The sequence below is a fragment of the Chiloscyllium plagiosum genome, chromosome 2, assembly GCF_004010195.1.
Source record: "Chiloscyllium plagiosum isolate BGI_BamShark_2017 chromosome 2, ASM401019v2, whole genome shotgun sequence".
Classification (NCBI taxonomy): domain Eukaryota; kingdom Metazoa; phylum Chordata; class Chondrichthyes; order Orectolobiformes; family Hemiscylliidae; genus Chiloscyllium; species Chiloscyllium plagiosum.
Genome location: NC_057711.1, coordinates 116,248,041 through 116,271,985, shown reverse-complemented (window position 1 = coordinate 116,271,985; position 23,945 = coordinate 116,248,041). Strand labels below are relative to the sequence as shown.

The 23,945-nt window shown below is 42.7% G+C and overlaps 1 protein-coding gene across 2 annotated transcripts in view; it reads left to right on the top strand.

Annotated features, from left to right (window-relative positions):
* Nucleotides 1-23,945, top strand: part of fam189a2 (family with sequence similarity 189 member A2) — a 126,732-nt gene that overhangs the window by 93,139 nt on the left and 9,648 nt on the right. For both annotated transcript variants that reach the window (XM_043716853.1, XM_043716843.1), the window contains exons 5-8: nucleotides 1,849-1,956; nucleotides 4,595-4,728; nucleotides 6,129-6,258; nucleotides 21,798-21,867. In XM_043716853.1, coding sequence (XP_043572788.1) covers nucleotides 1,849-1,956; nucleotides 4,595-4,728; nucleotides 6,129-6,258; nucleotides 21,798-21,867 — 442 coding nt within the window. The remainder of the gene's footprint in view (nucleotides 1-1,848; nucleotides 1,957-4,594; nucleotides 4,729-6,128; nucleotides 6,259-21,797; nucleotides 21,868-23,945) is intronic.

The following is a 23,945-nucleotide window of genomic DNA, read 5'->3' as shown; positions in this document are numbered from 1 at the left end:
CTTTCCAGCCACACGTCTACCTCCGCAAACTTCCCTCCTACCCTTTCAGGATTGCTCCCCTCCTCTCCAAATATCCTCACTGCTCGGGCAGCAACCTCGTCTCCTGTCTCCCTCACCAAGGGCTCTGGTCATCTCTCCCTTGGTCTGGACATCCTTGTTCACTGCTGCCACTCACCTTCCCCCTAACCCTAATCACACAGGCTGCTTCTGTCCCAGTGGCATATGTGAGAGAGGGACATCATTTGATTGGAGGAAGATCCAATTCTGTCATCTCTACTTAGAGAAGTGACTTTTCTTCCACTGTTGCTCCCCATGATTGATTGTTCCCAGGAGATTTTAGGACTTTCACATATAAATTTGTCTACCGTTCCCATGTATTTTGAACATTAACATTGAGAGGTATAGAATCCAGGCATCAAGGTGGGGTTAGCGTACATATCAGTCAGGATCTAATTGGATGAAAGATCAGGGTAAGGGAGATGAACTGAAGCTCTCAATTCCTTTCCCTCTCCATCCCGAACCAGTAATTTTTTTTTTTGCATTGATAGATGTTTGTGTTCTTGCATGTGGTTAATTTAAACCGTAACAACACTAGCACACAATATGGAAACAATAGCACAGTATTTTGCTACACCTTCTGTTTCTTTGGTGTCGTCTGCAGATTGCTCGGGTCTTTTCTGAGCCCATGGGTGAGTAAACTTTATTTCCAGCCAATTGTAGTCACGTGACCAATTTGCGAACCAAAATGGTTTGGAAGACCAAAGATATCATTGAAGGATAAGAGGTGGATGTTGGTCCTTTACACTTAACGCATGGTCTCATCAGTTCTCTTTTAATAAATCTCAATACTGGAAACCTAAGATCGAGAAGTCCACTGATCCTCTGTTTTGAGTAAACCTCAAACAGTGGCAGGTGTGAATTCCACAAAAGGGATGCTGTCTAACCATGTCCATTCAAAGACATCCACTTAACTTGAGTCAGTTGGGAACTTTCCAGAATCTTATATTGTTCTGTTTTGAAATTATAAGTGTTACCTGACACTTTGACAGACATCTTAACCGCTTGTGCATATCCATTTTAAGAATTGAGAGACAGTTGAAGCAGTTTCCATAGGAATACAGTCCATATTTGGAGTTATGAATAGGACATGCCTTCACTGGGTATGACACCTGTCTCTAACAATTGGAAAAGACGTCTTTTTACCAGTTACTCTGCACGTTCCAATTGACTAGAAATTAGCATGCATGTTTGCTACCTTTAACAACCCTGTTTCATTTCACAGCATTCTGCTCTAACTTGCATAAAATTTAAGTGATTCTGTTTGTCATTGTGGAAAATGACACACATGCCCTAAAAAGCACTATGTTTTATAACATTTTGGAGGTTTGTTAGCAGTTCTGGATCACTGAGCAACCAGCCTGTTTGACAGTTTGCACGGTTCATCAGATTATGCTTCATATTAAGTCACTCTCAGTTACAGGAATAAACCTTGGGTTCAAGTGCATCAAGTTATCTAGAGTCTATAGCACAGACTTACAACAAATTGGTCTATGTCAGTGTTTTTGCTCCATGCCAACCACTTCCCACCCTATTTCATCTCACTCTATCAGCATGACCATATGTTCATTTCTCCCTCAAGCTTCCCCTATTATCCCATACCAATCACATCAATGACTCACTATGGTAGCAAGTTCCACCTTCTCAGTAGTCTCTGGTTAAAGAAGTTTCTGCTGAATTCTCATTTGGGTCTTGTTTGATTATCTTGTATTAATATGTAACTATTTACAGAATGTCAGCCATGGTTCCTGGTTTAACATTGCATGGTAACATTTCCTTTTTTGTTTTCAGGACTTGCTGTTTGCCATATGTGTGTTGAATGCTTTGACCACCACAGTGTGCGTTGTAGCTGCTGCTTTACAGTATCTCCAGATATTTGTTGGCCGACGACCACAGACGGTAAGACTACTGACTCTTTATATTTATATTTGCATTCCCATTCCCCAAAATGTCTGACACTGCTACTCTTTAGGTTCGATACCAGCAGTCCAGCATTGCCTCACTCAACCTGACATAATCCCAATTAAAATCTATTATACTCTGATGTCTGAGCTAGGAGTCAAGATTAGGGTGGTGCTGCAAAAGCACAGCAAGTCAGGCAGCATCCGAGGAGCAGGAGAATCGACAATTCGGGCAGGAGCCCTTCATCAGGATGAAGCCCTTCGTGATGAAGAGCTCCTGCCCGAAATGTCAATTTTCCTGCTCCTCGGATGCTGCCTGACCTGCTGTGCTTTTCCAGCACCACTCTAATCTTGAGTCTAATCTCCAGCATCTGCAGTCCTCAGTTTCGCCTGTCTGAGTTAGGAGGTTATCGGTTTGAGTCCCACTCCAAAGTGTTGAACACAAAATCTAGGCTGACAGTTCCATGCAGCAGTGGGGGAGTGTTGCACTGTCATCAGTGTATGTTGAAACTGTGGCCTTGTCAGCCCTTTTTCTCGGTTGGATGTAAAAAGTCTCATGACTCTATTGAAAGAAGAGCAGGAGAATTGTTCCCAGTATGCTGGCCAATATTTATCCCTCACTCACCACCAGTAGAAATAGGTTATCTAGTCGTGCTCTCATTGCTGCTTATGGGATCTTGTGGTGTGAAAAATGGCTGCCATTCTTACATTACAAAAATAACTATATTTCAAGAGGTACCGTGCTTCATTGGTGAAAACACTGGGGTGTCCTGAGGATGTAAAAGGGGCCAACTAAGTCCAGGTTCTTTCTTTTCATTTGAGGACTTCATTCAGTAATACTCCAAGAGACACTGATAGCATTATCTAAACAATCTTGAGACTTGGAAGCCCTTACTTCTATATCTTATAGTGAGCCATTGTCAGGTGGTGATAGATTTGGACCAAACGTTGGATAGATGGATCATTGGTGGAAGGAACTGAATTGTAATGATGATACAAATAAAAGGAGTAGGCATAATTCATAACGTAGTTATAGGTAATCATTATCATAAAAATAAAGGATAAACCAATAATAATGAGCATATCACTATTTAAACGCTTGATTTATAGAATAGAAATGAAATTTATATATTGTATCATAGTTCATAGATTATTTGTTGTCAGGTTGACTTCATTAAATTCTCAATCATTAACACATTGTTTACGAATTTTATAAGGTAAGGATTATACTGTTATGTAGTCTCTCCTCTATATCTTATTTGTGGAGTTAGGTCTTTTTTGTTTTATTTGATTAGTCCACATCTCTGAGCTAAGCTGTGAAGAGATGAGCTGGAAAGTGAGGGCTACGTCTAATTCAGGTCACAGAAATATTGGAAGGAAGCCTCTTATAGCCCCTGATCCTATTTTAAGGTACTAATGTTCCCAGACAAAAGGCTTCTACTAGTTCCTCTTCTTTGTTCCCAGTAAAGTTAACATGCAAGTTCAGTTGGCAGTTAGGAAGGCAAATTTAATGTTAGCTTTCATTTCAAAAGGATGTACAACAGCAGAGATGCACTGCTACGGTTGTATAAGCCCCTGGTCAGACGGCTTTTAGAATATTGTGGGCAGTTCCTGTGTCTAAGGAAGGTTGTGCTGGCACTGGAGAGGGTAGAGAGGAGGTTTACAAGATTGATCCCGCGGATGAAGGGCTTGTCATATCGAGAGCAGTTGGGGATTCTGGGTCTGTACTCAATGGGCTTTAGAAGGATGAGAGGAATCTGATTAAAACTTAGAATACTGAGAGCCCTGCATAGAGTGGATGTAGAGAAGATGTTTTGACTAGTCTATAATTCAAGGGCAGAGCCTCTGAGTGAAGGAATGACCCTTTAGAACTGAGATGAGGATGAATTTCTTCAACTAGAGGGTGATTATTTTGTGGAACTCATTATTTCAGGAGACTGTGGAGGCTAAGTCTTCAGTGTATCTGAGGCGGAGATGGATAGGTTCTTGATTAGTAAGGAGATCAAGAGTTACAGGGAGAAGGCGGGGGAATGGGTTAAGAAATACATTAATTATGATCAAATTGTGGGGCAGACTGAATAGGCCCAATGGCCTAATTCTGCCCCGATATCATATGGTCTTTTGGAATTGTTCTATTCCGACTCTCTAGTGCTGTTTGTTAGTGAACCACCATCAGAGAAAAATACAGCAACCTTGTTTTAACCAGCACCTTATGGACCTTGATAAACCAGATAAGATTATATACCTCAAATACTGATAGTTCACTGTATTATCACTGCAAAGTCAGTTGAGGGTGCGAGTGGGAATGCTGTCCCACTAAGTTTTATTTAGGGCAAATTTGCATTACTATTTAAGTGATTAATGCTGTAAATAAAGTATAACAGCAACGTGTATACCCACTGCATTACATTTCTATTACTTAGTGTGTATGTTTTTCCATTGATTTGTAAAGGTTTGCTGTACTCAGTTTTAGCATTTTCTGTTTTTTAAGCATCAATGCTATAAAGTGGTGTTTTTGCCTTTTCCTCTCATTGTACTGCAGGTATTTATGTAATGAAGATCTCTTCTGAGTTGTTTCCTGGTTTCCATAGCGAGATATCTATCTCATGTTTCTTTGTTGTTTCATGTGTTTTCAGGTTGAAGCCCAGATTCCCCAAGAAGAATCTGAAGGAACTCGCCAGTTACCTGATCCAGATGAATTTGTTCCACCCATTCCTCCTCCTCCATATTTCTCCACTTTCTGTTCCTACACTCCCAGGATTAATCCACGGTAAGGAAAGTAACCCTCTCAACCTTATTACCTCTTACAAGGAGACAAAATGGAACCCTTTCTATGCGAACTCAAACTTGTATGGTAATATGCTTCAAATAGTGAAGGTCTAAAGAGATCTGGAGCTCCATGCATGTTGATCACTAAGGTCAGGTATAATTCCAAAAGTCTAATAGAGTTAGAATATAAAAAGAAAGAAAGTTTGTTCCAGCTAAACGAAGTTCTGTTCAAACTATAACAAAAACAGAAATTGCTGGTGAAACTCAGCAGGTCTGTCAGCATCCGTAGGAAGAAAGTAGAGTTAATGTTTTGAGCCCAGTGCCCCTTCTTCAGAACTGTTAGCAAGTAAACAGTGGGAAACGGAATGCAGAATGGGTAATCGCTTCGCAGAACACTTACGTCCTGTCCACAAAAATAACTCTGAGCTTCCAGTTGCTCACTACTTAGCACACCTCTGTATTCCCATGCCAACAAATCTGCCTTAGGCCTGCTGCAGTGTTCCAGTGCACCTCAGCACAAGCTCAAGAACAGCACCTCATTTTCCACTCAGGGATCATGCAGTCTCTAGGACTCCTCTTTGAGTTTAATAACTTTAAAGCCTGATTCCATCCTTCTATGTGTTTTACCCACCCCGCACCCAGTTCTATTCTGATCTGTGCTGCTTTTAACACAGTCACCCATTCTCACATACTCCCAGTCCCATTGTAACATTATATGGGTTGCTTTCATTACAGCTCATCCACTCTCTCCCACACTCAGTTTTTATTATCACTTATTCAGCTTTTCTTCTGTCCTGGCTTGCTATCCATTATCTACCTACCTCTTTCTCTGCATTCTGTCTCCACCATCAGCTCACCTCTCCCCTTCCACCTCCAACCCCCTCCTCCTACCTTGTCTCCAGCAGAAGTATTACTGTTTCCTTGCTGCTAACCATTCCAATGGAGAGTCACTGGACTCGAATCATTAACTGTGCATTCTTCCTACAGATGCTGTCAGACCTGCTGTGTTTTGCCAGCAATATTTGCTTTTGTTTCAGATCTCCAGCAGCTGCAGAGTTTTGCTTTATTTCTGGTCAGATTACATCTGGAGAGCTGTGTAGTGTTCTAGTTCAGCATCTTAGAAAGGATCTATTAGCTTTAGATCAAATTCACCAGTGTGTCCCCCAGGATTCAAGAGTACATGAACTTGGTTTACAATAGCTGGAATAGGCAAGGTTAGGAGGTGACTTTATTGAAGTTCCTGTGATGGTAAGATTGCCATCGAGATTGCTTTCATTTAAATGGTTTCTTTTACTATACATTTGTTAAGATGTTACGCTCCCATCAGTTATCTTGTTAGTTCGCTTCGTAACTAGTTGAGATTTAGTTAAAAACTAACTGTTATTGCTGTCATTGTTGCAGGGTTCTTAGCAATGACGTAATTCCCCTGACACATATCTATGCGACCAGAATGAAGGGGATTGAAGTGTTTTGTCCTGTGGAACCGCCTCCCCCATATGAGGCTGTGGTGAGCAATCCAAATGATGAGCAGGTCAGTAATGTAAAGGCCCTCTTTGTTTATCTAATGAGCACAACCGAAAGAGACTGAGGAGCATGCTTTGGAAAAAGGGACAGAGATTCATTTCACAAAGGCAGGTTTGGGGGTCATTGCAGTGATTATATGCCATGCCTCACATTCAGTTCCATTCACTTTAAACCTGTTGGGGAATGGTGGAGCCCTGTCTCCGCATACAACCCCTCTCTCCCTCGCTGTCCACTTACAGCGACCGTCCCACCAGGGATGAAGGGAGGTAGTCCAGCAAAGGTAGATCTCCCTGCCTCAGACCTCACCCCACTTCAGGCAGCAGGAAAAGGAAATTCCCAGTTCATCCATTGCCTCACCTTAACAGCCATCTTGAAGATCTGTCACCATCATTGTTGAGGGACCATTACTGACAGGAAGGTAACTAGGATTTACACATGCTGCAGTTACAAAAAGGGAAAGGCGATGGAATAGTGGGCAAGTAACCTAGAGATTCCTGAAGAAGGGCTTATGCCCGAAACGTCGATTCTCCTGTTCCCTGGATGCTGCCTGACCTGCTGCGCTTTTCCAGCAACACATTTTCAGCTCTGATCTCCAGCATCTGCAGACCTCACTTTCTCCTCAAAGTAACCTAGAGACACAGGCTAATGCACTGGGACCAAGTGGCCAATGGTAAAATTTGGAATCAATTAGAAATGTGGAAGTACGACTAGTCAGATATTTACCAGGGAGCAATGATTGTAATAACCTATCAGTTTCCAAATAGTCTTCAGGGGCGGGAAACCTGCAATTCTCACCTGGTCAGCCCTACACGTGACTCCAGTCCACAGCAATTTGGGTAACTCTGAAATCAATTCAAAGTCCCTGAAATCAATTGTTTCAAACCGTTATAGAGTCCGATAAAAGGGGTTGAATGTTGAACTGACCACCTAGCATCAACCAAGGCACCAGAAACAATAACAGTACATGGAGCCCTGGAGCGTTCTTCTTAAAAAACAACAGAGACCTTGTGTCCTCGGCATTTGAGCTGTCCTACAGACTAGTCATGCACCAGTCAATAGTCATTTTCATGGATTCATACCTTACTATAACCCCAACACCATCATCACCATCCTTGCCCCAGATATATAGTCAGGCAGGTATTGTCCTGGCATTCCTGAACATTGACTCTGGACCTCATGGCATCAGGTCAAACATAGGCAAGGAAATCTCTAGCTGACTCTACTACATTTCCTTCACCCTCCTCTCACCACTGCTGAAACAGGGCTCCTCCATCTGAAACACCACTCATAGGATACGCTGAGGGTGGCAAAAGCACATTGTGTACTCTGGGTGGGCTCTTCAATGTCCGTCACTAATAGAATCTTGATAGCACCATGACTGACTGAGCTGACCTAGTCCCAAAGGGACATAGTTCCAAGTCTGGACCTGCACTAGGAGGTGGTGGAATCAATAAGAGGGAAAAAATGCTTGACCACATCCTGTCACAAGACAGATCTGTCGTTCATCGATGCATCTGTCCATGGTTGGAATGGCCACTGCCATTGTGGAGACAGTTATGTTTTTACTTTGTGGATACTTTATAGTATTTTGTGTAACGTTGCCATGCTGAATGAGATAGATTTCAAAGAGACATAGCCGTTCAAAACTGGGCATCCATAAGGTGCTGTGGTCCATCAGCACCAGGAGGATATATACGCAACCAAAACCTGTGATCTCATGGCCTGGAAAATTTGCATTCTACCACAGCCATCAAGCCAAGGCCAACCCTGGTTCAATGAACTTTGCAAGAGAGCTTGCCAGGAACAGCACCAGGTATACCTCAAAATGAAATATCAACCTGGTTAAACTATAAGTGACTGTTTGTGCAACAACAGTATAAGCAACAATCAATAGACATGGCCCAGCATAACCAGAACCAGCAGATCAGATCCAAGCTGTTCAGTCCTGTCACATTTGTGTTGTGAATTCGGGTGACAATTAGATATACAACTCATTGGAAGAGGAGAAGATTCCACAAATGTCCCCATCCTCAATAATGGAAGATCCCAGCAGAGCAAATGATATGGTTGTGGTATTTGTAACAATCTTCAGTTCAGTGTAAGTGGATGATTCACCTTGGCTTCCTCCTAAGGCTCTCTCATTGTACATGTCAGTTTTTAGCCAAGCTTAGAGGAAGATGGTTATGGTTGTTTTTTTGTCAGTCATCTCAGATCCAGGACATCTCCACAAGAGTTCCACTTGGTGTTGTCCTAGGCCCAAACATCTTCAACTGCTTCATCAATGACTTTCCCTCCACCATAAGGTCAGAAGTGGGATGTTTGCTGATGATTGCACAATGTTCAGCACCATGAGCAACTCCTCAGATACTGAAGCAGTCCATATCCAAATGGAACAAGAGATTGAAAATGAGAGAATTGAATCATCACACCTTGACATTCAATGGCATTACCATTGCTGTAACCTCCATTCTCAAATCTGGGGTTACCATTGACCAGAAACTCAACTGGACCAGCCAGATAAATAATGTGGCTAAACAAAAGCCAGTCTGAGGCTAAGAATTTTACCAACATGAGTACCTACATGATAGATGGATTGCAGTGGTTCAAGAAGGCAGCTCACAACCACCTTCTGGAACGTAATTACAGATGATCAACAAATAGCCAATGACAAATCCGAATCTATGTATAAAGAGGAAAGCCCCCAATATTCTGTTTTACAGCTTTAAATAATCATTTTTTGTCCTATCGTCTGTTAAGAATATTGTACTCTCCTGATGAAGGAGTCATGCCCGAAACATCGATTTTCCTGCTCCTCAGATGCTGCCTGACCTGCTGTGCTTTTCCAGCACCACACACTTGACTCTTGATCTCCAGCATCTGCAGTCCTTACTTTCTCCTACTCCATGCTTCAGTCAGAAATCTCTTTCGAAAGACTTCTTCAACTTGCTGATCAGATGGAAATGGAAGATGTTTTTCCATTTGCTATTTGTAGGGCAATTGTTGACAAAAGGGGGTCACAGGATTATTCCGGGATAATTCAAGAAAAATTTCAAAGGAAATACACACTGATTTACTATGATGATACTCGGATAGTTTTCTATTAGTGGAAGTATTTAGTTTTTAATATTTACATTGGCTGAATTCCACCAACTAGCTGAACAATATGTTATTTGCACTGGAGAGAGACAGAGATGGATTATGTGGGTATAAGACGGCGCTTTAATTGGAATGATTGTGCTTAACAGAACTAGCTTCCTCACAAATGAATAGGGCTACGTGTTTTGATCAATTTTGTTGTGCAGAACAAAACCCATTTAACAGCTGTCGGCTTTAATAAGAATACACGAAGGAAATGAAGATAACTTCCAATCAGACCCATTCCCATTGTAGATCATCCAATCTTAGAACAGCAGATTGCATTTGTGTAACATCTTTAACGTGGTAGACTGTCAGAGTGTGTTTCACAGGAGATATTATCCACCTGAATTTGTCATTGAGCCACATAGGGAGATATTAGAACATCCTGACCAAAGATTTGGTCAAAGATGTAGGCTTTAAGGAGGAGAAGAGAGTTCGGTGGGAAGGCGTAGAAGGAGAAATCCATGTTCGGGCACTGGCATGTGAAAACATGGCTGTCAGTTGTGGAGTGATGGAAAATTGGGATTTGCTGAGGAAGCCAGAGTTAGAGAGGGCGGGCAGGGTGGCTCAGTGGGTAGCACTGCTGCCTCACAGCACGAGGGTCCCAGGTTCAATTCCAGCCTCAGGTGACTCTCTGTGTGGAGTTTGCACATTCTCCCCGTGTCTGCGTGGGTTTCCTCCGGGTGCTCTGGTTTCCTCCCACAGTCCAAAGATGAGCAGGTCAGGTGAATTGGCCATGCTAAATTGTCCCATAGTGTTAGGTCAGAGGGAAATGGGTCTGGGTGTGGGTATGGACTGTTTGGGCCAAAAGGCCTGTTTCCACACTGTAGGGAATCTAATCTAAAAAACAAGTGCAGATAGTTGTAGCGATAGGAATAGGTGACGCCTCGGAGGGATTAGAGAGATTTTCTAATCAGTCTGTTCAGAGATGTTATTACACATGTCTGGAGCAGCTGGTTCTTGAACCCAGGCCTCCTAGCTCAGAGGCAGGACATTACCACTGCACCATAGGGACCCTATGGGGGGATTTGAAAGACAGAATGAGAATTTTGATCAGTTGCAGGACTATACTTTGCAAATACCATGAAATCCTCACACCTAATCTAACAACATTCTGGAATGCTCAACAACCCTCCTCTAATTTGGATGCAGCCTATCATAGTAATTTAAAAAAAGGTTACATTTGTATAGAACCTTTTGCAAACTCAGGATCTGTTGAAGTGTAGTCACAGTGATTTAGGGAAACACACTGGGCAGGTTTGCATGGTAAACTCCCACAGAGAGCAGTGTGACAGTGACCCCAGGCGACCTGGTGTTTTTGTGATGTGGGAGAGGGATAAATGCTGAACAAGGAAAACCCCAATGTTCTTTGTTGAAATTGTGGCTGTGGGATCTTTTACATCCATCAGAGAGGATTAACATCTCATCTGAAAGGTGTCATCCCTGAGAGTGCAGTATTCCTTCAGTATTGCATTGGCCTGGATTCATGCTCCATCTGGTGGAGCTGGACCTGATTTATAACTGCAGTCACCATCCATCCACCACTCCCCTAGATGTTTGAGTCGGATGCTTTAGGACTGGTTTGAATGCAGACAATCAGCTCCTGGGCCTGGGTGAATACTGTAGTGTATATTACATTACCATCTGTGGAATCTTGCTGTGCATACACTCACTGCTGCGCTTTGATATTACAAAGAAGGATTAGGCCACTCGGCCCTTTGAGCCTGCCCCGCTATTCAATATGAGAAGACCATAAGATGTATGTAGGTAGGCCCTTCAGCCCCTCATCAAGCCTGATCCAACATGCCTCAAATCCACTTAGCTGCATTTTCACCATAACCCTTGAGTTCTCCCACTGATCAAGAATTTATCTTTCTCAGTCTTAACTATTTATAAGGTCTCTGCCCCCACATCTGTCTGTGACAAATAGTTCCAAAGATTCTCTACACTTTAAGAGAAGAATTTCCTCCTCATCTCTGGTCTTAGACTCTCCCATGAGGGGAAACAACTTCTCAGAATTTACTGTGTCAAACCCCTTAAGAATCCTCTATGTTTCAGGTGGATTATCTCTAATTCTTCTAAACCCCAATGAGTAACATCCCAACCTGTTTAACCTTTGCTCATAAGACAGTCTCTCCATAGCAGGGATCATCCAAATCAACCTTCACTGAAATACCTCCAATAAAATGATAAATTTCCTTAGATAAGCCGACCAAAACTGCACACAGTACTCCAGATGTAGTCTCACCTGCACTTTGTACAGTTGCAGGTAAGAATTCTCTACTCTTGTATTCCAACCCGCATGAAATAAGGACCAGCATTCCAGTAGCCTTCCTGATTATCTGTGCATTAACCTTGGGTTTTGTGTACAAGGTACCCCCCCAGTCCCTTTGTGTTTCATGTACAAGGCACCCCTGAGCCCTTTCTGTAGTTTTTCTTCATTTAAATAATTTTCTGTGCTTTTGTTCTCCCTTCCAAAATGATGACATTCGGGGAGACTGCAACACTCTTTGTGGAATTGAGGCTGGGTTTGAATAACTATGCGGCTCCCATCTGCTCCCATTTCTTAGCTTTACTTGTCTTTCTGATTACTGTTTCTAGCTGCTATGTGGCAGTAACCCCGGGCGCTAAGCTTGTGTTTAAACGTCTTCCCCTGCTTTGGAAGCAACATCTACATCGTAATCTCTTCAGTACAACAGTGTGGGAGGATTGACTTATTCCTGAACACTTCCTTCCTCCTACAGCCAGCCATTGTCCATCCTAACGTGCTCGGTGTGTGTTATAAGATTATAGATTTCTCCATTGAATGGTTGCCGGTGAAGTTTGATATGAGGGAGACGGTGTTTGGCCTGTATGCTATGTGTCACCCACTTTACTTTTCTGCTTTGTGCAAATAGGGCGGCACGGTGGCTCAGTGGTTAGCACTGCTGCCTTGCAGCGCCAGGGACCCAGGTTTGATTCCAGCCTCGGGCAGAATGTCTGCGTGGAGTTTGCACATTCTCCCCGTGTCTGCGTGGGTTTCCTCTGGGTGCTTCGGTTTCCTCCCACAGTCCAAAGATGTGCAGGTCAGGTGAATTGGCTATGCTAAATTGCCCATAACGATAGGTGCATTAGTTGGGGGGAGGGGTTACTCTTCGGAGGATCTGTGTGGATTTGTTGGGCCGAAGGGCCTGTTTCTACACTGTAGGGAATCTAATCTAATCTAAATTGAAAGCCTTCTGATTCTGTGGAATATGTAGTTACCAAGGGTAAGAAAGGGAAAGAGTTAAGGGCAGAGGTGGAGTTGAAAGGAAGCAAACCAGCTGCCTCCCATCAAATACTTCTTTCTGTCTAAAGTTGCTGCCTTTTTGCTCATAGATTTAGATTTTATTGTCACGTGTACTCAAGTATGGGGTCCAAGAGTACAGTGAAAAGTGTACAATGTCATGCCACACATTTTAGATACAAAGTACTTAGGTGCAAAATCTTTCTTACAAAAGTAGAAAAATAAAGTCAAAAAAAAGAAAAATAAATAAAAGTGACAAGTTCAGCACTACAGTGTTCTTAGTTTAAAAGTAGAAAAATGAAGTTTAAGATGTCAAACATTACAGTCCTTTCTTAAAACATGGGCGCAACTGGGATGCTCCGAACTGGGCTTTCCCCACCAGAGCTCACGCTCCTGTGCACTGGGCTTGCTATACTGGCCCCCAGTACAGAAACATTCAAATACTCCTTGCACGTCCTTAACTGCTATGAATGGAGTGGTTTGCTACATACGTGAAATCAGACCAGACCAGTGAAGGACGACAGACTTCCTTCCCTTGAAGTGTATTGGTACCCAGGGCTTTTAACCTGGCTCTCGGGATTACTAATCCAGTAATATTACCCCCATATTTCCCGGTCCTTATCCCAATTTTTACAGCTCAGTCTCATTTCTCCTCTGTAGCACCTTGGGACTATGTTAAAGGTGCTACATAAATGCAAGCTGTTGGTTGGGTGCGGTCTTATAAGTTCTTTTCTTTGAAGTCCTGAGAGGACATTAGCCTTCTGTGATCCTGTATATCTCCTTGTTAACTGTTTCTGACGTGAAAAGTTTTTTCTTGGTAGCATCTCATAGTCCATTCCAACTCACTCTTCTACATTATCTATGACCGATGATAGGTCACACAGGGTAACGGTCAGCAGTGGGAATCCTGCCCCATTTCTTTCTGCTCTCTCTCTCTGTCTCCAGAGCAAGAGGATGCTGAGGCCTGTGGATGGACTTCTATAGATCTTGGCAGTTTGGCCCATTGTGCCCATTCAGGTGTTAACCTTTCAAACTGAACCATTGCCATTATCACCATCACTGTGAAATCACAAAGCTCAGAATACAGCAAGAATCAAAACTGAGGCTGTCCTGATTAAACAGGTCAAACTTGGGTCAGTTGTGACATCTTCAGTAGGCTGCACACTCTCACTTCTGAGTCAGTCAAGCCTCCAGACACTTGAGGTCAGTAATCTAGGCGGGTAAATCCTCTGCATTACGGAGAGAGTACTGCACTGTTGGGCACTGCAGGTTTTCAAACGATATGTTAAACTGAGGAACTTAGCTGGTAGTTTTGCTTTATTAAAAACAAAATTCCCACTGCCATTAATTCACTGAAGAGCAGGGGATCTGTCCTTGATGTCTTGCCCAATATTTATCGTTATTCACAAAAAGAAAAATCTGGCATTGTTTCATTGCTTTCTGTGGTAGTTTGCTGTATAAATTGGCTGCTTGTGTTTCTTCTATTACAACAGTGACCGCATTTCAAAAATTATTTCGTTGGTTGCAAAGTTCTTTGTGACGTTCTGTCTTCCTTTGCACTGTTATTTTCCGCTGAGCTAGAGTTTTATTTTCTTTGTTAATTTATTAAAGTCCCTCAGAAGGAAATGCGTGCTCTTGGCTGCAGAATTAGTCAAGGCCACATACGCACTTCCTGCCTTGGTGTCGGGAATCACGACTCGCTGATCAACATGGAGAAGCAAGCCATCCTCTCTGTGCCTTCACTGACCCCTGACAGTGATAGCAGATATGTCAGAGGCTGAGGGGTGACCCTACAGAAATTAATCAAATCATGAGCGGCATGGATAGGATGAATGGCCAAAATCCTTTCCCCAGGTTAGGGGAGTCCAAAACTAGAGGGTATAGGTTTAGGGTGAGAGGGGAAAGATTTAAAGAGGGCCTAAGGGGCAACTTTTTCATGCAGAGGGTGGCGCATGTATGGAATAAGCTGCCAAGGGAAGTCATAGGGATGTACAACGCAGAAACAGACCTTTTGGTTCAACTCGTCTATGCCAACCAGATATCCCAACCCAGTCTAATCCCACCTGCCAGCACCTAGCCCATATCCCTCCAAACCCTTCCTATTCATATACCCATCCTGACGCCTTTTAAATGTTGCAATTGTACCAGCCTCCACCACTTCCTCTGGTAGCTCTTTCCATACACACACCACACTCTGCGTGAAAAAGTTGTCCCTTAGGTCCCTTTTATATCTTTCCCCTCGCACCCTAAACCTATGCCCTCTAATTCTGGACTCCCCCACCCCAGGGAAAAGACTTTGTCTATTTACCATATCCATGCCCCTCATAATTTTAGAAACCTCTATAAGGTGACCCCTCAGCCTCCGAAGCTTGAAGGAAAACAGCCCCAGCCTATTCAGCCTCTCCCTATAGCTCAAATCCTCCAACCCTGGCAACATCCTTGTAAATCTTTTCTGAACCCTTTCAAGTTTGTGGTGGAGGCTGGAAAATTACAACATTTAAAAGTCATCTGGATAGGTATATGAATAGGAAGAATTTGGAGGGATATGGGCCAAATTCTGGCAAATGGTACTAGATTAGTTTAGAAAATCTGGTCAGCATTAAGGGTCTTTTTCTCCATATTGCTTTTAATCCTTTACTCATTTTACTGGTCAGTTTCTCATGGCATTGTATAGGTAGCCTATAATCCTGAGGAATAAATGGAGAGTGGGGAAAGAGGGAGAAGGGAAGGGAAGGGAAAAGAGAACATAAAATGGAAGGGGGGGGATGTGAGATAAGGGAGCTAGGGAGGGGGAAGTGGAAAGCAGGAATTGGGGAATGGGTGGGGTGGTTAGGGAGGAAGAATGGAGAGAGGGAGGGGCAATGGGAAGTGGGGATGGGAATTTAGGGTGTGAGTGTTGACAGGGTTAGCGCTGTGGTACAGGAATAGCAGGAAGCGGGGACGGGCTGTCTAAACTAGTGAGGAAACCTTCAGGATCACATCCAGCTAGCGTTGCTAATTCAAGCAGGAAGGCTTTTCCAATACCAATTGCAATATGGCAGGTGGTGCTATCTAGCTGGGTTGGATATTTCAGTCACCATATCACACTTGCTGAATGAGGCGATCTCTTTTTCCAGACCGCAATTTCTGAGAAATTGAGAACAATTAGATGTGAACAGCAGGAAACTCTGAGCAATCTTTAGAAGTAGTAACCTTGTGCAGTTGAAACAATTACATGGATGTGACTGACCGTCGTTGAGTCAGAGAATTCATTGAATTCATAGAAGGCTGTGGAGGCCAGGTCAATGAGTACAGTTAAGACTGAGATGGATAGGTTTTTGAATATCAAGGGTCACGGGGAGAATAGAGTTGAGAAACTTATCAGGCATGATTGAATGGCGGAGCAGACTCGATGGGCTGAATGGCCTAATTTCTGCTCCTATGTCTTATGGTCTTATAGATCTGAAAAAAAAGACTTGTCAATAGCAAAAGGATCAGAACTACTACTATTGTAAACGTGAGGCACATCACTATTCTATTTCATCCAATATGAGGCTCAGCCTGTGTAATCCCCAGGGATGTATCTTTTTTATAATCAGCCTGTTCAAACATCACATAAAAGCTCTGTGGCAGATTGCACTTAAATCTAGGTCTTCCTGTTTCCTTTTTTTATAGAACCTCTTGCTATCTCTTTTTATATTTCTAGCTAATTTCCTTGCACGCATTAATTTATTTTTCCTGATTAGTGTTTTAGCCATTCTGTGTTATGCTTTATATTCTGACCAGTCATCTGAAGTATCACTCATCTTTGCACATTATATGCTTTTACTTTGGGTTTGATGCTTTCCTTAACTTATCATAGAATCCCTATAGTGTGGAAGCAGGCCATGTGGGCCATTGAGTCCACACTGACCTCTAAAGAGCAATCCACTTACCCTGTCACTGTAACCCTGCAATGTCCCATGGCTAATCCACCCAAGCACACGGCCACCTCCTTCTCCTCAGGGATGTATATTTTTCTGATACCTTCGCTCAATTAAAGCACCTTTTTTTTTTAGACAACTAGGGTCATTCTGACTTGGGTGATATTTCCCTTTCCATCACTAGCCATATCCTCAATTAACAAGCCCTAAATTTAACCCTTAACCCTCCTCTCCACTCTTTCATCCTCAATGACACTTCTTTGAACCTACTTATTTGATCAAACAATTGTTGACTGCCCTCCCATGTAGCTCAATGTAAGTCTTGCTTGGTAACACTCCTGTATGAAAGGTGCCATCTAAATGCAAAAATTGTTTCCACTGCAGCCACTAACATTAAAAACAGCAGTAATCTTGAAACTAATTTGATTTGTTCTGTTTTAGTATCTTATACTGTGCACAGAAGCCATTCAGCCCAATAATTGCCCATGCTGCACTCTTTTTAAAAACTTATATAGTTAATCCCCTCTGCTCTTTCCACTACAGCCATGAAAATTGGTCTGTATGAACAAAAATAATTTGTGCTTAGCCTGATCCACTTTAAATCACAGTTAATCCACTATCTACTTTTGTCTATAAAATATTTAATGACTCCACAATGACCCTGGAGTGTTTTCAAAGATGCACATCCTTCTGAGAGAAAAAGAAAATCACCTGATCTCTGGCCTAAAATAGCGCTCACTAATTTCAAAACACTGCCTGCCCCTTCCTGTTTGCTCAGTTCTGGACTGACCCAGAAGAGGAAACATCTTTTCCATGTCCATCTTGTCAAGACTTCAGGAACTTACAAACCTCCATCAAATCACCCCTCTCTCTTCTCAAGTCCAGTGAAAAGCACAGATCGTTCAACCTCTCCTCAAAAGACAAACCATTTATTGTGGCTATTAGTCCAATAAAGCTCCTTTGTATTGTTCAAAATCATTTACATTCTTCCTAAAGGAAGGAGACCAAAACAGCACACAGGATTTAAGATGTGATTTGGAGATGCTGGTGTTGGACTGGGATGTACAAAGTTAAAAATCACACAATACCAGATTTAAGATTTGGTCTCACCACTGCCCTGAAGCATAACATTCTCATGTTTTATGTTCAATTCCTCTTGTAATAAAGGAGTATTACTTCATCATCCTTCTGAATCATTTGCAATAACTGCATACTAACTTCTTACAACTCACATACTAAAACATCCAGATCCCTGCAGCTGTTTTCCATTTAAATAATACTTGATTTATTTTCATTCTTCCTCCTAAAGTGAACGACTTCACATTTACGCACATTGTATTCCATCTGTAAGATATTTGCCCACCCACTCAATCTGTCGTAAGTTGGTCTGCATCATTGTTAGGTCATCTTCCCAACATGCACTTTTACCTACATTTGTGTCATCTACAAATTTAGCCACCAAACCTTCAATGCCCTCATCTAAGTTATTGATATACATTGTGAAAAAGTGGGGACCCAGTACAGTCTCCTATAGGACCCCACACATTGCATCCAGCCAATTTGAAAAATACCAATTTATGCATACTCTGTTTTCTGCCATATTTGCTATTTTCCAGTATCATGGAACCTTTGAGAATCTAACAAATTTTGGAAAGTTAACACCAATGCACCTACCTGATTAGACCCAGCTTTTAACACCCTAGGATTAAGCTAATCATGGAGATTTATTATCTTGAGGCTTCACCAGTTTGCTCAGTACCTCTTACTTAGGGACTATTAATTCACCAAAGTTCTCTTTTTGTTTTCTTCAACCTCCAGGTTTAAAGGTATTGCCAGCATGTTTTTGTATCTTCTATAGCGAAGAAGCAAAATATTTATTCATTGTATCCATTTCTTTATTATCTACTATTAACTCTCCATTCTCACTGTCCAGAGGACTAATACTTAGCTGACTTTCTTTTTTATGAATCTATAGAAACTCTTGCTAAATCTTTTTACATTTCTAGCTGATTTCCTTGCGCACTTAATTTATTTTCCTTGATTAGTGTTTTAGTCATTCTCTGTTATTCTTTATATTCTGACCAGTCACTCATCTTTGTACAATTATACATATTTTCTTCTAAGTTAGATGCTTTCCTTACCTTCCCCAACTAATATTAGTGGCTCCTTCTCTTGAAAATTTTCTTCACAGTTGAAATGTATTTATTCTGTCACTGCTTCTCTATTCATCAATCATCTATTCTAATATCCGAATGCACTTAAACTGGCTCAGTTTTCATGGCATGGCAACATGGTTGCTATTATTCACTCTCAGACTCACTTGTCTCCCTTTCAAGCTAAATATAAAATTCAATCATGTTATGATAAATGTGACATAGAGGTGCCTTTACTATGAATTAATTAATTAATCCTGTCACATTACACAATACCAAGTCTAGTGTAGCCTGCTTTCTGGTTGGTTACAGACATAATGCTGTAAGAAACTATCTTGAAAACATTCAATCTGTTTGTCATTAAAGGTACTGTAGCGAATATGATTTTTTCCATTTTATATGGAGATTAATGTCTCCCATAATTAGTGCTGTCCCTTTATTCTAAGCACCCAGTATTTTTTCTGGCATATTTCTTGCTGCATCATGGATATTGTTTGGGGACTTGTAGATCACTCCGACTAGTGACTTATTTCTCCTTCTAATCCTCATCTCTACCCAAACTGTTTTTCCATCCTTTTCTCATGATCCAAGGTAATCTCCAACTATTGCACCAATACCATCTTTGAATGGGGGCACTACCTCTCTGCCTTTACCTAGCTTCCTGTTCTTGAATTTCCTGTACCCTTAAATGTTGAGAATCCAGTCCTTCTCATTGTGTAGCCATCATTCCATGAGATAATCCAGATCATATTTATTCATGTCAATGTGCACTAGTATTTCATTTACTTTTTATGAATAACACATAAATTCAGACAAAGAGCCTTGAGTTTTCTTATTATCTTTGTCGCATCTAGTCTTGACAGCTGATATATTCTTAGTTTTTTTTCTCTCTTTGTCCTTTCATATCTTTCCCTGATTGTCATTTTCCACATTAGTATTTTGCTCTCCTAAATCGACTCTCTCCTTCGATTTGATACATTTGCCCAGCTTGATCCCTTGCAACTCTCCCCTTGTTTAGTTTATCCAGACGTTATTACCTTTGAGGTTCTGCTTTTGAATTTGGCACCTAATTTCTCATACATTGTCTACAGAACCTCTTCCTGTGTTATTAATAGAATAGATTCCCTACAGTGTGGAAACGAGCCCTTTGGCCCAACAAGTCCATGCCGACCCTCCGAAGAGTAACCCACCCAGCCCCATTCCCTTTACCTATTACTCCACATTTACCCCTGACTAATGCACCTCGCCTACACATCCCTAAACACTATGGACAATTTTGCACGGCTCATTCACCTAGCCTGCACATCTTTGAATTGTGGGACGAAACCAGAGCAAAGCCACGCAGACACAGGGAAAATGTGCAAACTCCACACAGTCGCCCGAGGCTGGAATCGAACCCAGGTCCCTGGCGCTGTGAGGCAGCAGTGCTAACCATTGAGCCACCATGCTGCCCTGCAATGTCAAAGTGGACCACAATGAATGGGATCTTTCCCTTCCCACTGCAGGTTCATCTCCAGCACAGGGGAGATACCCTGAAACTGGGCATCAGACAGATAACCCAGCCTGGACTTGTGCTTCTTGCTGAAGAGAACAGTGTCAATTTCCCTCCGTATACTGTCCCCTAACTATCATGACATTCTTTCTTCCTGTACCACAGTGCCATGGTCAATTAGCACATCCACCCTGAAGCCCTCACTCTCATCCAAACAAACTGAAACAAAAATCTTCAAACCTGTTGGACAATTGCAAAGGATGAGGCTCCTGCATTCCAGCCTTGGATCTTTTATCTGCCTCACTTGCAGTCACACCCTCTCCTGTGTCTGAACATTAGCTTGGATCAGAAGACTCAAACCTAAGGGGTGTGACCGTCTCCTGGAGTAGTGTCGTAACCTTCCCCGATGGGTGCAGCTCAATACTGAGTCGAAGTTCCTACAACTATGAACACTTACTGCAAGGTGCTGTAAATGTTTGTACCCCGGGTTATAAGTTATATTAAATACTAAGTACCTCTGCATTGACCTTATGAAACCACACAAAGCAATGGACAATATGCATCTCATAAATGCCCATTGATGCACTTGATGTTTCTAGAACACTTGATGTTCACTAGATAGAGATAAGCTTTTTCCCAGGATAAAGGATTCAATAACGAGAGGTCACACTTTCAAGGTGAGAGGTGAAAAGTTTAAGGGGGATACACACGACAAGTACTTTACACAGCGGGTGGTGGGCATCTGGAACGCATTGCCAGCAGAGGTAGTAGAGGCAGGCATGGTAGATTCATTTAAGATGCGTCTGGACAGATGCATGAGGAGGTGGGGATCAGAGGGATGCAGATGCTTAGGAATTGGGCGACAGGTTTAGACAGTGGATTTGAATCGGCTCAGGCTTGGAGGGCCGAAGGGTCTGTTTCTGGGCTGTAAATTTTCTTTGTTCTTTGTTCTTTCCTTTGTGCCTTTGCTGAAATTTGGGTGAAAAGCTTTGTGTCTTGGTCCATATAATAAGACAGTCTATCAAGATGATGCTGGAATCCAAGACTTCCAAATACAACCAGAGGCTTTCATTTTTATAGCACCTGTCAGGACCTCACGATGCCTCATTACGGCTAATGAAATAATTTTGAAGAATAGTTACTGTTGTAGGAAATGTGGCAGCCAATTTGCACACAACTGATCCCACAAACATCAAGGTGATGATGATGATGATGAGGTTTCTTTTCCTTGTTGATTGGGGGCTAATTATTTACGCAAGTGAAATTTTCTGGTGTTCTTTGTCTGTGGTATCTATGCATCAGCTGAGAGAGCAGATAGGGGCTCAGTTTAAAGTATCATCCGAAAGAAGGTGCCTCATACTCAGACGCACTGACAATGTCAGCCTGGACTAGTCTTTGAAGTGGGATTCTAACCCACGAGCTTCTGATCCAAGATTAAAGAATGTGTCCCACTAAGCCACAGCAGGCACTGTCTCAGTCCCTCTCAAGGGGTGAAGTGGCCGTGAGAAGACCACCAGCGAATTTATCAAGATCTCTTTGAAATTGCAGTGGGCCATGAACACTACCCGTTTTAACTTGACAGTTTTGTGTTGTCAGGTTTCGAGCTTGCAAGCCACCGAGGTCATGGACGGAGCATCTGAAAGAGCAGCATGTGCAGCATCAGCTGGTAAAGGCCGCGGTAACATCATGTCATTTTGTCCTCTCTCTAAATCCAGGGTTGCCAACTCTGCTGGGACCGTTCCTGGAGGTTCTCTCACGTGGCCTCCTGCCACAAACCAGTCCAGCCTCTCATGGGCCGTCTGACAAGTCAGGAGGGAAAGTGAGGTCTACAGATGCTGGAGATCAGAGTCAAAGAGTGTGACGCTGGAAAAGAATAGCCGGTCAGGGAGTATCCGAGGAGCAGGAGAGTCGATGTTTTGAGCATAAGCTGTTCAGTGGTATTTGATAAAGAGCTTATGCTTGAAACATCGATTCTCCTGCTCCTCGGATGCTGCCTGACCGGCTGTGCTTTTCCAGCACCACATTCTTCGACGAGTCAGTCTTTCTGACACCCCTGCCATACCACAACCAATTGGAAAACAAGCAGCAGCTTTGTGAGCCAATTAGATTGGACTTGACTGTCACTCAAACAGCCTAAACAGAAGGGTTCCAAGATTTTATTTTTAATGTCTGTATGATTTTCCTCCTGGGTCTTTACTTGCAGCAGTGTTCAGCTTTTCTTCCCGGAGACTCCAGGGCAATCCTAGAGAGTTGGCAACCCCTCCTTTATTCCCCTGCTGGAACAACAGAGGGATTCAGTAACTCTTCAGAGTCTTTGGTTTGGAGATGGGATGTATTGGTGGTTGCACAGGGCAAAGTGTTAGCTGCCTCTGTGGTTTTAGCAGCAGTTCATCGAATTCCTACCTTCTCCTCACCCAACACCTGCCTCAATAGAAGTGTTAGATACCGAGAGATTTTCACCTCCCAGTATTCCAAAATAGGCTGGGTACATATTTCTCCCCTTCATCTTAGCAGCCTCAGTTCTTTCATCCTCAAACCACGTGCACCATGCTATGAGTACAGAGAGAAGTTTTTCTTACACAGTGAGCCATGATCACTGGCTGAAAAGATCTGAAGCAGATTCTATGGTATAAAAGTGGAATTGGATGAAAGCTTGGGAAGATGGGCAGCACAGTGGCTCAGAGGTTAGCACTGCTGCCTCGCATGCCAGGGACCCAGATTCGATTCCAGCCTCTGGCGATTGTCTGTGTGGAGGTTGCACATTCTCCCCATGTCTGCGTGGGTTTCCTCCGGATGCTCCAGTTTCCTCCCACAGTCCAAAGATGTGCAGGTCAGGTAAATTAGCCATGCTAAATTGCCCATAGTGTTCGGTGCATTAGTAGGGAGTAGGGGAATGGGTCTGAGGGGGTTACTCTCCGGTGGGTTACTCTCCGGTGGGTTAGTGTGGACTTGTTGGGCTGCACTGTAGGGAATCTAATCTAATAAAAAGGAAACAAAAACATAGCAGTGCAATGCTAAAAGAGTGAAGAGGAATAGGAGTATTTGGATTGCTCTTTCAAAGAGTTAGCATAGGCACAATGGACCAAATGGCCTCCCTCTCTGCTGCATGATTTAATATTGCAAGTTCTGCTGAACAGGCAGCTGCCTGCTTGCTAAACTAACAATGGATCACAACAATAAATACCATGATCAATCAAGAACGAAACTCAAGTTGGATTTCATCAGTTTGAGATACTTCCAGCATCTTAAATTCATTGTTTTGTTTTTGCCCTCTTATCTTTGTCTCTTTCAGTCCACATAACTCCATGGGTATAATAGAGCATCCTCCAAGCCCGAAACCAAAGTGTCCCCCTTTCTTCAACATGAGCACCCCCTGCGAGGACCAGTGGGCCCTTGCTGAGTGAGACTATGGTCACCTGACTGAATAAAGACACAGGGTTAATTTCTTCAACTCTAACATTCAGCTCAATCCAGGCTTTAGTGGTCTGTGCCATCAGGGTAAGCTTGATCCATGAGCTTCCTGTTGCTGAAGGCCCCAAATATCTACCGTTAAAACTACCGCAATGAGGAGAGACGAAGTAGGGATGGGAGGAGGTAGGTGTGCAGTGTAAACACTGACCGTTGTTCTGAAATGGCCTGATTCTACACTGTAAACACTTGAAAATGTTTTGTCAAGCCCTTTTTTGGCCTTTTTTCTCCTTCTGAAATGGCATTCTGCTACAAAGGCCTATTTTGCTGAAATGT